A 15,778-nucleotide genomic window follows, 5' to 3' on the forward strand; every position below is an offset into this window, starting at 1 on the left:
GCCCCTCCTAGTGTCTGCACAGTGCTCCGTGCCTCCGGTGTGGCACGGTCTGAGTCCTGCTGGCTGATACAAGCAAACCTGCTACAGACGTGTACAGGCTTCTGGGTAAACACCAGTCTTCCCTGCTGTGAGAAAAATTCAGGGACTCCGTGGCTGGGTTGTACGGTAGCGGCTCTTTGAGTGTTTAGAGGAAGCTCATAACTACTTTGCAGAGTGGCCCCGCCATCTTGCATCACATATGCTAGTTGGAATATTGTTGAGCAGAAATAGGAACCAAGGAAGAAATAACCTGGGGCTAGTGCCAGTACATCTATTATGCCTCCCTGCCCAAAGAGAACAGAGAAGTTTTGGTGGAAGAGAGGCCTGTGTATGTCCTGGGCAGAGCAAGGGTCAGTGATGTGTTTGTCCTGAGGGGAGGAGGGGGTTGAATGTGTCCTGTGGGGAGGTGGGGGGATAGTGTGTCCTGAAGGGAGAAGGGGGATGTGGTGTGTCCTGAGGGGAGGAGGGGGGATGAGTGTGTCCTGAAGGGAGAGGGGGATGTGGTGTCCTGAGGGGAGGAGTGTGGATGTGTGTGTCCTGAGGGAAGGGTGGGTGATGTGTGTGTTCTGAGAGGAGGAAGGGAGGGATGTGTGTGCTGGGGACTCAACAGGGGTCCTCTTTCCCACTCAAACCAAAGGCCTGAGGACTTAATGTCAGGAGCCTTAGTTTTGATTTGCATGAGCTCATCTTGGACATTCCCGGTGTACCTCCTGGGGTCGTTGCTGAGAGTCTGGGAACACTTTGCACCCTCAGGGGCCAGAGAGAGCCTGGCACCCCACTTCTTTTCTAACAATGGCAGCACTTCTGCTCAGCACTGATGGTTCCCACTGCTTATAAAAAGCAAATATAAAAGAAGCTGTCTACAGGAATGTTCTATTGCATAGTGGAACGTGGGTTAGTGGGGAATCCCTGACTCAGTTTCCCCTGTGGTAAAATGAAACAGGTGTGCTGTGAGTGCTGTCCTTATAGGGTCAGAGCATCAGCTGAGGTTCTGGGTGCTTAAAAGCCCATCCCAGGTCCCACCTCTGATTTTCCTAAGACTTCACATTGAGATGTGGATAAGGGCTCCATTGTGGTATAGACGGAAGCATGTAATTTTCTTCTGATGACCACATAATTGTACAGAACGAACAAGAGCCTGTGACAGTTGGAGGCCCATTCCTTCTTTTGAGCTCAGCATCTAAGAAGTTTTCAAAATACACTCTGAAGTTATTTTCAGAGTTTGCCAAACACTTTTGGAAAGAAAAGACATCAGAACCAGAGGATATATTTGTTATAGTTCTAAGTGACACCCATTAAAAACAGGGCTCATCCTCCCCACAAAGGCTCCCCAGCCCTCAAGGGAATCAGGAGTGTGGCCTTCTACTGCCTATAGTCCTGGCCCCTCTAAGCTGGGCAGGCATGGGGCATTTGTCTGCTGGTTATGATGGGTTGGCCTTCATGTCACACACAGGGAACAAAGACTTTTTTAGTTTTCCATATGGGTGAGTGGTATCTCTTTCCCAGGCCAAGGGAAGCAAGCAGGAGGACCCTCAGATTTCTCATCAGAAGGTTTGGCAGGGTACAGACCTGGCTGGCTTCCACAGTGAACATGACAGCCTTGTTGCTGAGGTCACAGGGTAAAGCTTGTGGCCCAGGCCAGCCTACAGACAGTCTGCAAACAGGCTGGAAGAAAGTCTTGGTTTGTTTGGGGGAAATGTTCAGATATCTGTAAAGGGGAGAGTACAGTATAATGAGCCCCACGGACTCATGATCAGCTCCACAATGACCAGCTAATGGCCCGTTTTACCACCTGCTACAGGCTGACCTGCATTCTCTCAAAAATCCGTTTGCTGAAGTGCTGACCCCCCAAACTCCAGAATGTGACTTTCTGTGGAGATGGGGCCTTTACTGAGGTGATTAAGGTAACATGAGGCCATACGTGTGGGCCCTAATGCAGTGTGACTGGTGTCCTTGTAAGAAGAAGAGATGAGGACACAGACACTCACAGAGGGATGACCAGGTGAGGACACGGGGAGAGGACAATTGTCTGTAAGGCCAGGAGAGAGGCTTCAGGGGATACCAGCCCTGTTCACCCCTGGATCTTAGGCTTCTAGATTCTGGAACTGTGAGAAATACATGTCCATTTTTTAAAATGCCCCATCTGTGTTTTGACAGCCCAAGCTGACTGACATGGTCTCTGCTGTCACCTGTGCCCTTGAGAGTGTTTCTGAAGCACATCACAAACTTCGTGATTTTTTTTCTTGCCTGTGGTGTTTTTAAAGGGTTCCAGTATTCTGTGGGGCTTGTTGTGGCTTGTGCCAGACCGAGGGCCTGGGCTTCCCTGAGAGGGGAAGGTGGGCCCTAGAGGGGATCAGGTTAGAAATGACACACCTCCCACCATCCACATTAAGAGCACGCAGTGTGGTGTGTTCACAGAGACACACACACATGGGCAACAGCACTACTAAGAGAGGGACTCCTCCCTCACCAGCAGCAGTACCTTCTTGCCCCCCTGCCATCTCCTGCCCCCACCGTAGGCAGCTGCTCCTGGGCTCCCCATCACCGTCGGTTCATGTTTGCCTGAGTCCTGGATGCAGGGAAGCACCAGCCACTGCTCTGCGGTCCAGCGGCTTCACTCTGCACATCCTGAGATGTGTCCATGGAGCTGGGCACAGCAGTGGGTGATTCGGCCCGGCTGCTGGGTTGGTGCCCTGCGTCTGTGACCTCACCTGCGGGTGGCTCTCGGTCTTCCTGGCCCTGGCTAATCGAGAGAAAGCTGGTGTGAACCGTGGTAATCAAGTTGCTGTGCAGATTGGTGCTTGCATTTCTCTTAGGGGGCATGCTCAGGCGATGACTGGCTGGGTCACAGGGTAAATAGCTCTTTCAGGAGCGGCAGATCATTTCCTAGCTGCTCCGCTCTGCACTGCCACCTGCCGTGTGAGAGCCCCACCTCCTTCACGTGCTTCCAAACTTGGTGTGGCCAGTGTTCTGCTTTTAAGCCATTGCAGTGGTGTGCAGTGGTATCTTACTGGGTTTTTATCTGCATTTCAGTGATGAGTATTGGTTGAGAAACATTTTTATGTGCCTGTTTGCCATTTGTATCTTTGGTGAAGTATCACTTTAAATTCTTTTCTCATTTAAAAAAATTTTTAGAATTCACATGTCAGTCTGTGTCTTGTCTTTCAGTCTTTTACCACTATCTTTGGAATGTTTAACTTTGATAAATTCCAGTTTATCAGTTTCTTTTTTTAATTTGCCATATTTAATAAACCTTTGCCTGGCTTCTCATTTCTTTTAAAGTCTGACACTTTCAGATTTTATATTTGGAACTGACCCATTCTGACTTGATTTTTGTACTTGGTCAAGTATGGATCGAAGTTTTGTTTTTTTTTTAACATGTGGGTATGCAACTAATCCAGTACTATTTATTGAAAAATTTATCCTTTCTTCACTGAATTGCCTTTGTGACTTATGTCATACATGTGCAGGTCTGTTTCTGAATTCCTTGCTTTGCTCCATTGGTTTATTCTCTTGCTGCCAATAGTGTTGTAGATTCATGATAGGTTTTAAAATCCAGTAGTGTTAATCCTCCAACTTTGCTCTACTTCAAAGTTGCTTTGGCTGTTCTAGGTCCTTTGCACATTCCTACGTGAATTTTAGAATCAGCTTTTTAATTTCTACATAAAGGTCTAATGGGAGTTTGGTTGGGATTGCATTGAATCCGTAGATCAATTTGGAAAGAATTAGCATTTTAACAACACTGAGTCTTCCAACCGTGAACTCAGGATGTTTCTCATTTGTTAGAGTTTTTTGTTGCGGCTTTATCCTTCAACTCAATGTTAGTTATATAGGGCTTTCACATCTTCTGTCAGACTTATCCCTAAATATTTCATAGTTTTTGGTGTTATTATTACATGGTAATGTAATACTGGTTAATTTTTCAAAGTTGAACTGTCCATGAATTACTGGGACAAATTCTACTTAGTCATATAGTGCTGCATTCACTTTGCTAATATCTTATTTAGATTTTTTATGTCTTTGTTCAGGAGGGATATTGGCTCTAGGTTTTGTACAGTTTTAATATGCCTTTGTCATAGAATGTGAGCAGCAGAATTAATGGGAAGAATTTGTGTAGCATTAGCATTATTTTTTCCTTAAATATCTAGGAGAGTTCACCAGTGATGCCATCTGTGCCCAGAATTGGTGGTGCTTATTGTTTTTTTGTTTATGGGAAGGTTTTCAACCATGAAGTGGATTTATTTCACAGATATAGGGCTATTCAGGTTATCTATTTCTTCTTAAGTAAGCTTTGGTGATACATGTCTTTCAAGTAATTTGTCCATTTCATCTAAATTGTCAAATTTATTGGCAGAAAGGTATTTATAATAGTCTTTTATAATGCTTTTAATATCTATAACTAGTCTTGTCACCTTCCATTTCTGATAGTGGTAATTTATGTCTTTTTTCCTGATCAGACTAGCTAGTAGTTTTTAGAGTTTCTCACATATCAGGCTTTAGTTACTTTGATATTCTTTATTGTTTCCCTGTTTTCTATTTTATTGATTTTTATTACAGTCTTATGCTTACTTTTGATTTAATTTTTTTTTAAAGATTTTATTTATTTATTTGACAGACAGAGATCACAAGTAAGCAGAGAGGCAGGCAGAGAGAGAGAGGAGGAAGCAGGTTCTCTGCTGAGCAGAGAGCCCAATGCAGGGCTCGATCCCAGGACCCTGGGATCATGACCTGAGCCGAAGGCAGAGGCTTTAACCCACTGAGCCACCCAGGTGCCCCTCGATTTAATTTTTTCTTCTGTTAGTTAGGTAGAAGATGAATCACTTGATCTTCCTTTTTTTTTTTTTCCCCTGATAGAGGCTTAGGGCTCTCAGTTTCCTCCCAAGTCCTGGTTTAGCAGTATCCCACCAATTTTGTTATGTTGTATTTTCATTTTCATGAAGTAAAATTTTTTTCTGACTTTCTCTCTGATTCCTTCTTCTATCCTTGGGTTATTTAGAAGTATGTTATCTCATTTCCTAATATATGGGTATTTTCCAGAGATATGTTCTTGATTTCTAATTTTAATTCAATTGTAGTTAGAGAACATCATTTGTATGACTTGAATACTTTAGAATTTATTGTCACTTATTTTTGTTGCATAGCATATGGCCCACCTTCATAACATAGATTGTGTACGCATAAGAAAGATGTGTGTGTTCTCCTGTGGGTGGAGTGTTTTAGGAATGTTTGTCAGACCAAGCTGGTTGAGAAGGGTGTTCATGTCTTCTATGTTCTTGCTGATTATTACGGTCACTCTGCAGAAACAGGAGGCACCTCCACCCCAAATTTGGTTCAGATGTTGAAACAGATGATGCATACATGTGTGTGTGCACAAGCATGCGCACACCCACACAGACATACACAATCTACCCATTAGGAGAAGATGAAAAGGTTGTTACTCACATAATGAGGCTTTCAGGTCCAAAATGGATTGAGAAAGCATCGAAGGAGGACTGGATTAGGGTGTTTTTTTTTTTTAATTCAAGTATAGTTAACATATAGTGTTACTGTTTTCAGTGATACAGTATAGTGATTCAGTAATTCTGTATATTATGCAGGGCTTATAATGATAAGTATACTCTATCGCCTTTACCTGTTTCACCCATTTCCCCCGCCCCCAACCATCTCCACTCTGGTAACCATCAGTTCTTCATAGTTTAGAGTCTGTTTTTTGGTTTGTCGCTTTTTTCCCCTTTGCTTTGTTTTTTAAATATCATGAACTGAAATCATATGATATCTGTTCTTCTCTGACTTATTTCACTTAGCATTATACTCTTTAGATCCATCCATGTTGTTGCAAAAGGCAAGATTTCATTCATTTTTAGGCTGAGTGATATTCCATTTTGTGTATATACCACATCTTCTTTATCCATTTGTCTATCAGTGGACATTAGGAATGTTTCCACAATTTGTCTCCTGTAAATAATGCTGTGGTAAACACAGGGGTGCATTTATGTTTTTGAATTAGTATTTTCATATTCTTTGGGTAAATACCCAGTAGTAAATACCCCTACTGGGTCATAGGGCAATTCTACTTGCAGTTTTTTGAGGAACCTCTGTCCTGTTTTCCACTGTGGCTGCACCAGTTTGCATTTCTACCAACAGCACAAAGGTTACCTTTTTTCCCTCATCCTCACCAACACTTGTTTCTTGTGTTTTTTATCTTAGCCACTTGGACATGTGTGAAGTGATGGCTCATTGTGGTTTTGATTTGCAGTTCCCTTACAATTAATGATGTGTGTGTTGGCCACCTGTGTCTCTCCTTTGGAGAAATGTCTGTTCATACCTTCTGCCAATTTTCAGTGGGATTATTTGCTTTCTGGTGTTGAATTTTGTAAGTCCTTCGGATATTTTGAATACCAATCCTTTATTGGATATGTCATTTGCAAACATTTTCTCTGATTCTGGTAAGTTGTCTTTTAGTTTTATTGTTTGTTTCCTTTGCTGTGAGGAAGCTTTCTATTTTGATGTAGTCCCAATAGTTTACTTTTGCTTCTGTTTCCCTTGCCTCAGGAAAAATACCTAGAAAAATGTTGCTATCGCCAACATCAGAGACATTACTACCTATATTCTCTCTCTCTCTCTCTCTTTTTTTTTTTTAAAGATTTTATTTATCAGATAGAGATCACAAGTAGGCAGAGAGGCAGGCAGAGAGAGAGAGAGAGAGAGAGAGAGAGGAAGGGAAGCATGCTCCCTGCTGAGTAGAGAGCCCGATACAGGGCTCGATCCCAGGACCCTGAGATCATGACCTGACCCAAAGGCAGAGGCTTTAACCCGCTGAGCCACCCAGGCGCCCCTACTACCTATATTCTCTTTTTTTTTTTTTTTTTTAAAGATTTTATTTATTTATTTGACAGACAGAGATCGCAAGTAGGCAGAGAGGCAGGCAGAGAGAGAGAGAGAGGAGGAAGCAGGCTCTCTGCTGAGCAGAGAGCCCGATGCGGGGCTCGATCCCAGGACCCTGGGATCATGACCTGAGCCGAAGGCAGAGGCTTTAACCCACTGAGCCACCCAGGCGCCCCCCTATATTCTCTTATAGGATGTTTCTGGTTTCAGGTCTCACATTTAGGCCTTTCATCCATTTTCAGTTACTTTTGTGTAATATGTGAGAAAGTGGTCCAGTTTCATTCTTCTGCATGTAGCTGTCCCAGCACCACTACATGTAGTTTTCACAACACCATTTGTTGAGGAGACTGTCTTTTTCTCATTGCAGTTTCTTGCCTCCTTTGTCAAAGATCAATTGACCATATAATTGTGAAATTATTTCTGGGTTTCTGTTCTGTACCACGGATCAGTATGTCCGTTTTTATGCCAGTACCATACTGTTTTGATTACTATACCTTTGTAGTTCAACTTGAAGTCTGGAATTGTGATACTGCCAATCCTTCTTTTTCAAGATTCCTTCGGCTTTTTGGGGTCTTTTGTGGTTCCATACAAATATTACGATTTTATGTGCTCTAATTCTGTGAAAAATGCTATTGGTGTTTTTGATAGCAGTTGCATTAAATCTGTAGAGTGCTTGGGGCAGGATGGACATTTTTACATTATTTGTTCTTTCAACCCGTGAGCATGGAATGTCTTTCCATTTGTTTGAGTCATCTTCAGTCTTTTTTATCAATCTTCCATGTTTCTCAGAGTACAGGTCTTTCACCTCCATGGTTTAGTTTATTCCTAGGTATTTTATTCTTCTTGGTGCAATTGCACACGGGCTGTTTTCTTAATTGCTTTTTATGCTGCCTTGTTATTATTGTGTAGAAATGCAACAGATTTCTGTAGATTGATTTTGTATCCTGAGACTTAATTGGTTTATCAGTTTTAGTAGGTTTTGTGTGTGTGTGTTGGTGGAGTCTTCAGGGTTTTCTGTATATAGTATCATGTCCTTTTCTTCCTTACCAGTTTAGATGCCTTTATTTCTTTTTCTTCTCTGACTGCTCTGGCGAGTACCATGTTGAATAAAAGTGGTGAGAGTGGACATCCTTGTCTTGCTCCTGATCTCAGGGAAGAGCTGTCAGTTTTTCCCCATTGAGCATGATGTTTGCCGTGGGTTTTTCATCTGTGGCCTTTATCATCTCCAGGTATGTTAGCTCTAAACCCACTTTGTTGAGGGTTTTTTTGTGATTGGATGTTGAATTTTGTCAAGTGCTTTTTCTGTATCTGTTGAAATGATCATATGGTTCTTGTTCTCTTGTTCATACGTTCTCTTGTTGATGTGACATGTCACATGATTTCCAAATACTGAACCACCATTGCAGCCCCAGGAATAAACTCCACTTGATTGTGGTGAATCATGTCTTTGAATGTATCCTTGGATTCGGTGTGCTAGTATTTGTTGAGGATCTTTGCATCTGTGCTAATAAGAGGTACTGTCCTGTAGTTCTTTGTGTGGGGGGTTGTTAACCTGGTTTTGGTATCAGGGTAATGGTATCCTCACAGAATGAGGTTGTGAGTTTCCCTTCTTCTTGTATTTATTTATTTATTTTTTGAATAGCCGGAGAAGAATAGGTATTAACACTTCTTTAAATGTTTGGTAAAATTCACCTGTGAAGCCATCTGGTCCTGAACTTTCATTTGTTGGGAGTGTTCTGATTATATCAATGGCGTTTTCATTGTTGGGGATCAGTCCGTTCAGATTTTCTGTTTTTTCCTGATTTGGCTTTGGGAGGTGGCTTCTTTTCCTAGGAATTTATCGATTTCTTCTAGGTTGTCCAAACTGTTGGTGTGCCATTTCCCATACTACTCTCTTACGTGGTCCTTTGCATTTCTGTGCTATTGGCTGTTACTGCTCCTCTCTCGGGTCTGACTCTGAGCCCTCTGTCTGTCTGTCTGGCTCTCGATGAGTCCGGCTAAGGGTTTATCGATTTGTTGATCTTTTCAAGGAACAAGCTTTTGCTTTTATTGATCTGTTCTGTTGGTTTTTTTTTTTTTTTTTTTTTTTTTTTAGTTTTCACTTATTTCTGGTCTAATCTTTATTATTACTTCCTTCCTTCTAGTGGTTTGGGGTTTTGTTCTTCTTTTCTAGCTCCCCCCAGTGTAAGGCTGGGTTGTTTGAGATTTTCTTGCTCCTTGTGGTCGGCCTGTAGTGCTCTACACTTCCTTCTTCCAACAGCTTTTGCTGCATCCCGGTGATTGTGGACCGATGTGTTTTCGTTTTCATTCATTTGTGGCCATGTACTTTTTGATTTCCTCTGATTTCTTGGTTGACCCACTCATTCATTGTTGAGTAGCACGTTATTTTTAGTCTCTACATATTTGTGTTCTTTCCAGATTTTTTACTTCTGGTTGATGTCTACTTTCATACTGTTCTAGTCAAAAAAGATTCGTGGCATGACTTCAGCCTTCCTTAACTTGTTTGAGACTTGTTTTGTGGCCTACTATGTGATCTGTTCTGGAGAAGGCTCTGTGTGCACTAGAAAAGAATGTGTATGCTGCTGTCTGGGGATGGAGTGTTCTGAATATATCTGTTAGATCCATCTGGTCCGGTGTGTCATTCAAAGCCACTGATTCCTTGTTGATCTTCTGTGTGGCTGATCTCTCCACTGATGTCAGTAGGGTGCTCAAGTCCAACAGCCCAGATGTCTGCTCCTAGTCCAGGGCTGGGGCCGTAGCTGGACTGTTGTGTGCGGTCATCGTCCCCTCTCCCTGGGCTGATGCTGGCCCCTGTTGGCGCTGCTTGCATTCTGTCAGGGTTCTGGTGCTGCTCTGGATGGGTTCCGGCCAGGTGTGTCCCAGCCAGGTGTGTCTCAGAGGGGCAGGACCACAGGGGAATGCAGGGATAGTGCACATGGTGCCCTCTGGCTTTACCAGAGCTGATCTCGCTGATTTTTAGATTTCCAGGTGTTAAGACCCACTAATTGTAAGAACTTATAGAGTTAGTCCCCTCTGGTTTTCTAAGCCAATGTTTTGGGGATTCATCTTCTTCATGTGGATCCCCCATGCCTGGGGTGCCTAGTGGAGGATCTGCTCCTTTTCCCTCCCAAGACATCCCTTCATCTGTGGTAGAGTAAGTGTGTCCTTCTGGCTCCTGACCACATCTGTGCCCTTCCTACCTCTTCCTTGTGGCCTCTTCTCTGCATTTAGCTGTGCAGAGTCTTTTCTGCTTGTCTTCAGGTGATTTTCTGGGTTATTATTTACACTCATGTGAGTGTTATCTTGGTGTATCCTAGGATACTCTGTCATCTTCCCTGGAACTCTGGCTTGGGATTTTGATGGTGGTTTGGGTTAAGGTCAGAATGAGGGCTTCCACTCCTGGTGTGACTTCCCCATGGTGCCAAGGGAGGGAGCACCTGAGCTTCTCATCTGCTGTCCAGACGTGCCCAGAAGGGAAAGAGGGAGGACAGGGCTTAGAAGTTGTCAACAGTCATACATCAGAGTGGGATCAGACTTTATTATGGTGGTTTTTTATTCTATCAATTGAGAGAGGGACACTGAAATATCAGAGTGCGATCGTGGATTTGTCCATTTCTCCTTGCAGTTGTGTTTTCCTCGTATATTTTGAAACTCTTGTTATGAGCATAAATATAATTTTATGTTTTCTTGATGAGTTGACCCCTTTTTATTTATGAAATGATCTTTTTCCTCATAATAAGGTTTGCTCTGAAATTTACATTGTTGGATATTAATAGTCACTCCACTGATTGTTGTTAGGGTGGTGTATTTGGGCAATTCTTTTACCTTAGCTGTGTGCCTTTATGTATAAGTAGGTTTGTTGTGTGCAACATTGGTTGGTTTTTAAACCCGGTCTGACAATTTCTTTTATTAAAGTGATCAGACCACTTACATACCATTACAAAATGTGTCTGAAGATAGGGTTGGGCATCTCATCTTGCAATTTTTTATTTCTCATCTGTTCTTTGTTCCCCTTTCTCCTGTCTTCTGTGGTTCTGTGTGTTTGAGGTCTAAACCAAGAGCTTTGTGGTCCTCAGTGTTGGTGTGCTGACCAGCCCCACATAGATGACCTTGTGTGTTCACCCCTGACCACTGTCAGTGGTGCTTTAGGGTCTGGGAGGGATGCTCACCCCCATCTCCCCATGACCTCATGTAGGGGCCAGCAAAGGGAGCAATGGGTGATTCCTTTCAGTTTTTTGCCAGAAATAGATCTTAACCCCACTCTTCCTCCTGTGTGTGTGTGTGTGTGTGCACGTGCACCCATTTGGTATTCACTTAGTTTTAAGATATGTGTGTGCAAGTAGAGACGAGTATAGTTTCCATTGTACAAATGGCTTGTATATCAAAACAATTTAATAAGCCATGTGTCCCCAACTGAATGTTTATGTTTCCAGTATTCATATGTTGCTGGCTGCATTGGGGATAGGGCCTTTATGGAAGTAATTAAGGTCTAGTGGGGCCTCATGGGTGGGGCTCTGATCTGACAGATCAATGCCCTTATTAGAAGGAGAGAGCAGAGCTTACACACTCTTGCCAGGTGCACACAGAGAGGCCAGATGAACACAGAGCAAGAGGGCAGACACATACCAAGAGAGGACGACTCAGGAGAAACCAGTCATGCCCACACCTGATCTTAGACTCCAGCCTCCAGAACTGGGGGAAGTGCATGTATGTTGTTAAAGCTGCCCCATCTGGTGTCCTGGGATGGCAGTCTGAGACACACTGGTTCCCAAAAAAACTCAAGCCAAGGGTGGACTCCCAGGCTAGACTGCAGAATTATTTATGATCTAGAAACAGTGCTAACATGGCATAGCCGGGGTGCTCAGAACCCTGGGGGATGCTTTCTTCTGTTTTACTGGGTTTTCCCACGTCACAGAGAACGACCCAGCCTTTTAATAAGATGCACATTTCAGAACTTAAGCTCTTCAGCCTGGAGCGGATGCACACAGACCATGGCAGGCGCTGCAGGAGAGTGGGACGAGGAGCTCTCTGGGGAAGAATGAGAATTGGGAGCAGAGTCTGCAGCTCAGCACCTAGGCCTGTGGGAAGAGCTTGGGTGAACCTGGACGATGGTGCCATCCCTGTCCTGGAACAGGCTGGGCCGGGCCCAGTGGCTCTGGGAAGGCACCCGGGGCGGGGGGGTGGGGTGGGCAGGTCTGTTCCAGTTCAGAAACCCTGTAAGCAGCGAGGAGCAGCTGCAGCCACAGGCTTCTGCCCACAGCTCACTGTGCAACCACTGTGCTTGTTGAGGATGGTTCTGGGATGCGCCTGAGTTCTCCCTTGAGAGGCTTGAAGCCAAGTGTGAGAGGTGAGATGTATACATAGGACCCTTGTGGGGTCTGGTGAGCGGTTCCCACCAGCCTTGTGACAGAACTAAGTGTGGGGGAGATCCTGAGGGCTTGAGAGGGCCAGAGAGGAGTCCTGGAGCAGCAGGAGAATGAGGGTGGGCAGCTCCAGGGGCAGAGGTGCCCAAGCAGCCACGTGCGGGGTACATCTGAGAGGAGGCCAGCACAGGGAATCTCAGATCTGAGATGGGGGACTGGGGCTTACCCTGGGAGTTCCAGAGACCTGGGTGTGTGGGGCCCCCTGGGGTGGCAGCTTGCTCATGGCCATCACCAGTCTATCACCCCACCTGTGCTCAGCAATATGGCGATCGAAAGCTGCTTCTAGAGGGCAGTCCCCCTTTGCAGGGAGGACCCTGCTGCTCCTAGAGTGGGAGTAGGGCAGATACTGCTTCTTGGGGTCCCAGGAACTAAGGGTTGCCAATTAGGGGAAGTGGGTAAACCCTCACCTGAGCTGTGGTGTGAACAGGTGTTCCATCCCAAAGTCTCCCTGGTCCAGAATCCTCCCCCACAGGAAAGGAATCTGGGTGCTGTCTCCTTAGATTCTGAAGGAGCCCTTGGGCCTCCCAGGTCCTTGTGTCCAAGTACTGTTGGGAATGAGCGCCTGCTGGGCCTCCAGCCTTCTGCCCTCGTCATGTTTACCATTAGCACCTACGATGTTACTTGTTTAAAAGGATGAAAAGGTAAATTGTGCATTACTAGTGCAGTAGAAACCTAGGACCAGCCATGACGGGGACAGAGAGAACCCGAGGAAAACACAGGATGTTGTTCCGTCCGGCTGCGTGCTTGCCTGCTCTGCTCCCTCGCAGACAAGAGCAGGGACTGAGGCCCAGATTCGAGCTAGGCCAGGGCAAGCTGACATGAGCAAGGGCATGCAGAGCTGGAGAGAGCTGGGGTGGACAGTCCTCATGAGTGTCCCCAAACCACATGCACACGTCCCCTGCAAAGCCCATGCTGCTCTGCTTTCATCAGCCAGTTGGACAGGAATCTTGTCTCGGGCTGATATTTTGTCATGATGAACACAGATCTCCTGTGACAACTGCATGTACCCTGCAGCATCTGGGGCTCCGGCAGCAGCTCGCCCCAGGCAGCTTGCCCTGGGTGCTGATGGCCCTGCCCTACAGTCACCACTGAAGGAAGCACTAAGTTGTCATCCAAGAGGAATGACAGCAAAGCTGCAGTTCCTCATCCTGATGAGTGGGACCCCTGAGCTGGGCTGCAGCGTGAGCCCCATCCCCCCCAGGCCAGGCCACGCTGCAGCCCCTCCACTGCAGGACTCTGTGAGGCTGCTTGCAGGCTTCCCATTTTTCTTTGGGGGTGCAGCCCTGCCCTGCCATCCGCTGTGGCTACAGGTCTCAGGCTGCTGTGGATGCCCACCCTGTGCCCCAAGCATGAGTGTCGAGCTTCTGAGACAGAGCAGGGGAGCCCCCAGGTCAGCAAAATGAATGGAGCAGTGTACGCCAAGGGCCAAATATAATGGGCGCTGCTGCTTGATCTCCTAGGGCCTGGTGCTGCCAGAGACCAGGGGTCACCCTGGTGTGATGGGGAGGGGGTCCTGAAGATGATCCTCGTCCTTGGCTGCTTCTGAGCAAGGTGGGACCTCATCACCTGTCCGGCTTGTGCCAGCTGCTGCTGTCCCAGCCTGAGGACCCTGGACTAGCAGGTGCACTATAAAGTGCCACGTAAATGTGCAAGTTCCCCACCACACCGGGAACCCCTTGGTCAAAGGCACCCCCAGACCTTGTCCTGCTGCATCGTCCCAGGACATGTTCCAGCACCCCTCACTCACTTCCTACTGTCTCAGGCCACTAGATAGGACAGAGCTTGAAAAACCAAAGTCCCTTTTCCCCCAAAATATTCTTTATTCTTGCATTACGTCTGTGTTTCCAGTTGTGAATAAAAAATGCTTAGAAAGTGGTTACAAAACAGCGTGAACTGGACACGAGGCGTGGACTCGCCTTCTCCACGTGTGACGACACGGGGCCTGGCGTCGGGGTCGGGCTGGCCTGCCTGGGCTCAGTCGGGCTTCTCACTCTCAGAATCTAGAAAACAAAACCGCCACAGCTCATTACAGGCCCAACTCGGTCACACAAGGCCCTGGAAGGTGGAACAGCATGGCCAGATGGTCATACTCCCGTGGGGGAACCGGTGGCCTGTGACCCCCACACTGTGCAGGCAGACCCCAGGCAGCTTCTGCCACCGGGTCAGCTTCTGCATGGAGCCACTGCCCAGGACCAGACAGGGCCTGCCGGTACCTGCATATTTGCAGTGCCAAGCTCCTTGGATGCAGTGAGAGAAGCCACAGCCCTGAGATACCCCAGCTCTGCCCAGGCCAGTGTCAGATGAGGCACCAGATGGGGCTGTGGGGTCTGCACTGGTTCTGAAAAGGGGGTCCCCTCCCTCCGACAGCATGGGCATAGGGCCTGACTACCTCTCAGCTGGCTGGGCCAGGAGGCACTGTAAACCCCAGCGTGAGTGTGTACAGGGCGTGGGCAGGAGCGCAGACCACTGAGTGTGATGCCGTCGAGGGTGGGTCGGCTGCAGACAGGTACCAAGTGCCACGAGGGCCCTCCCCAAACTTGCACGTGCTCTGACCTTCATGTCCTCTCCAAGCCTGCAAGCCCAATGCTGATCCAGGAGAAGGTACAAAGGAGTTCACCTCGCTCCAGCTCTGCCAGCCTGCTTTGTGCAAGTCAGTCCACGTGGACAGGGGTCAGAGGCACCAGTTAGTTGCCCGTGAGTCACACCCTCCATGGGGTAGAGCCCACTGTATGTCCAGAGTGGCAGAAAGCGGAGCAGATAGGCCTGGAGGCAGCAGACCTGGGTCCTCAGGTCCCAGGCCATACCTGGCAAGCACCATGTGCCGAAAATGGCGGGGGGGTGGTGAGTCCCACCTAACAACCCACTTGGATCCCGAGCCAGCTGAGCACAAACCAGATGTGGCTCCTGCTGGGGACCCGGACCCCACCATTCAATCCAAAGTCTCCTCACAGCCACCCTGGCCTCCGGGAATGGAGTGTAAGGCTGCACCCAGGACAGCCTAGGAACCTGGCTGCTTTGACATGGGCAGAGGGAAAGGAAAAGATGTTGTTCCACACTGTTTTCAAGCAAAAATGTTTATTTTTTTCCTTTATATGTACAGTCTCTTGGGGATTCCGTGCCACTGACCATACATGTACGAGGCCAGACCCCAGATCTCACCTCTGGTGCAGCAGGGAGTTAGGGAGAGCAGGAGAAGGCCACTTCCACCCCCTCAGGAACCAGGTACACGAAATTCTACACCAGGGGACCCAGGGCACGTTACAGAGAACAGAAATCTCTTATTACATCATCGTGCCCCGGCAGAAGACTGCGCAATCACCTAGAAAACTCAATTCTAACTGAATTGATGGAATAATACACGTAAAATCATTCAGCCCATTCCCGTGAGGTCCCACAGTACAGCGGAACCATACAGTTCACAGCAAGGCAGC

The 15,778-nt window shown here is 46.7% G+C and overlaps 1 protein-coding gene across 1 annotated transcript in view; it reads right to left on the reverse strand.

Annotated features, from left to right (window-relative positions):
- Positions 1–14,142: 14,142 nt before the first annotated feature.
- The window catches only part of WNK2 (WNK lysine deficient protein kinase 2), a gene marked incomplete at its 5' end in the record, with an annotated part of 117,247 nt that continues 115,611 nt past the window's right edge, over positions 14,143–15,778 (reverse strand). The window contains one exon of the mRNA XM_080820797.1: positions 14,143–14,347. Within this exon, the coding sequence (XP_080676923.1) occupies positions 14,322–14,347 (26 nt within the window). The 3' untranslated portion in view covers positions 14,143–14,321. The remainder of the gene's footprint in view (positions 14,348–15,778) is intronic.

Source organism: Martes martes (assembly GCF_963455335.1).
Source record: "Martes martes genome assembly, chromosome: 12".
Lineage (NCBI taxonomy): Eukaryota > Metazoa > Chordata > Mammalia > Carnivora > Mustelidae > Martes > Martes martes.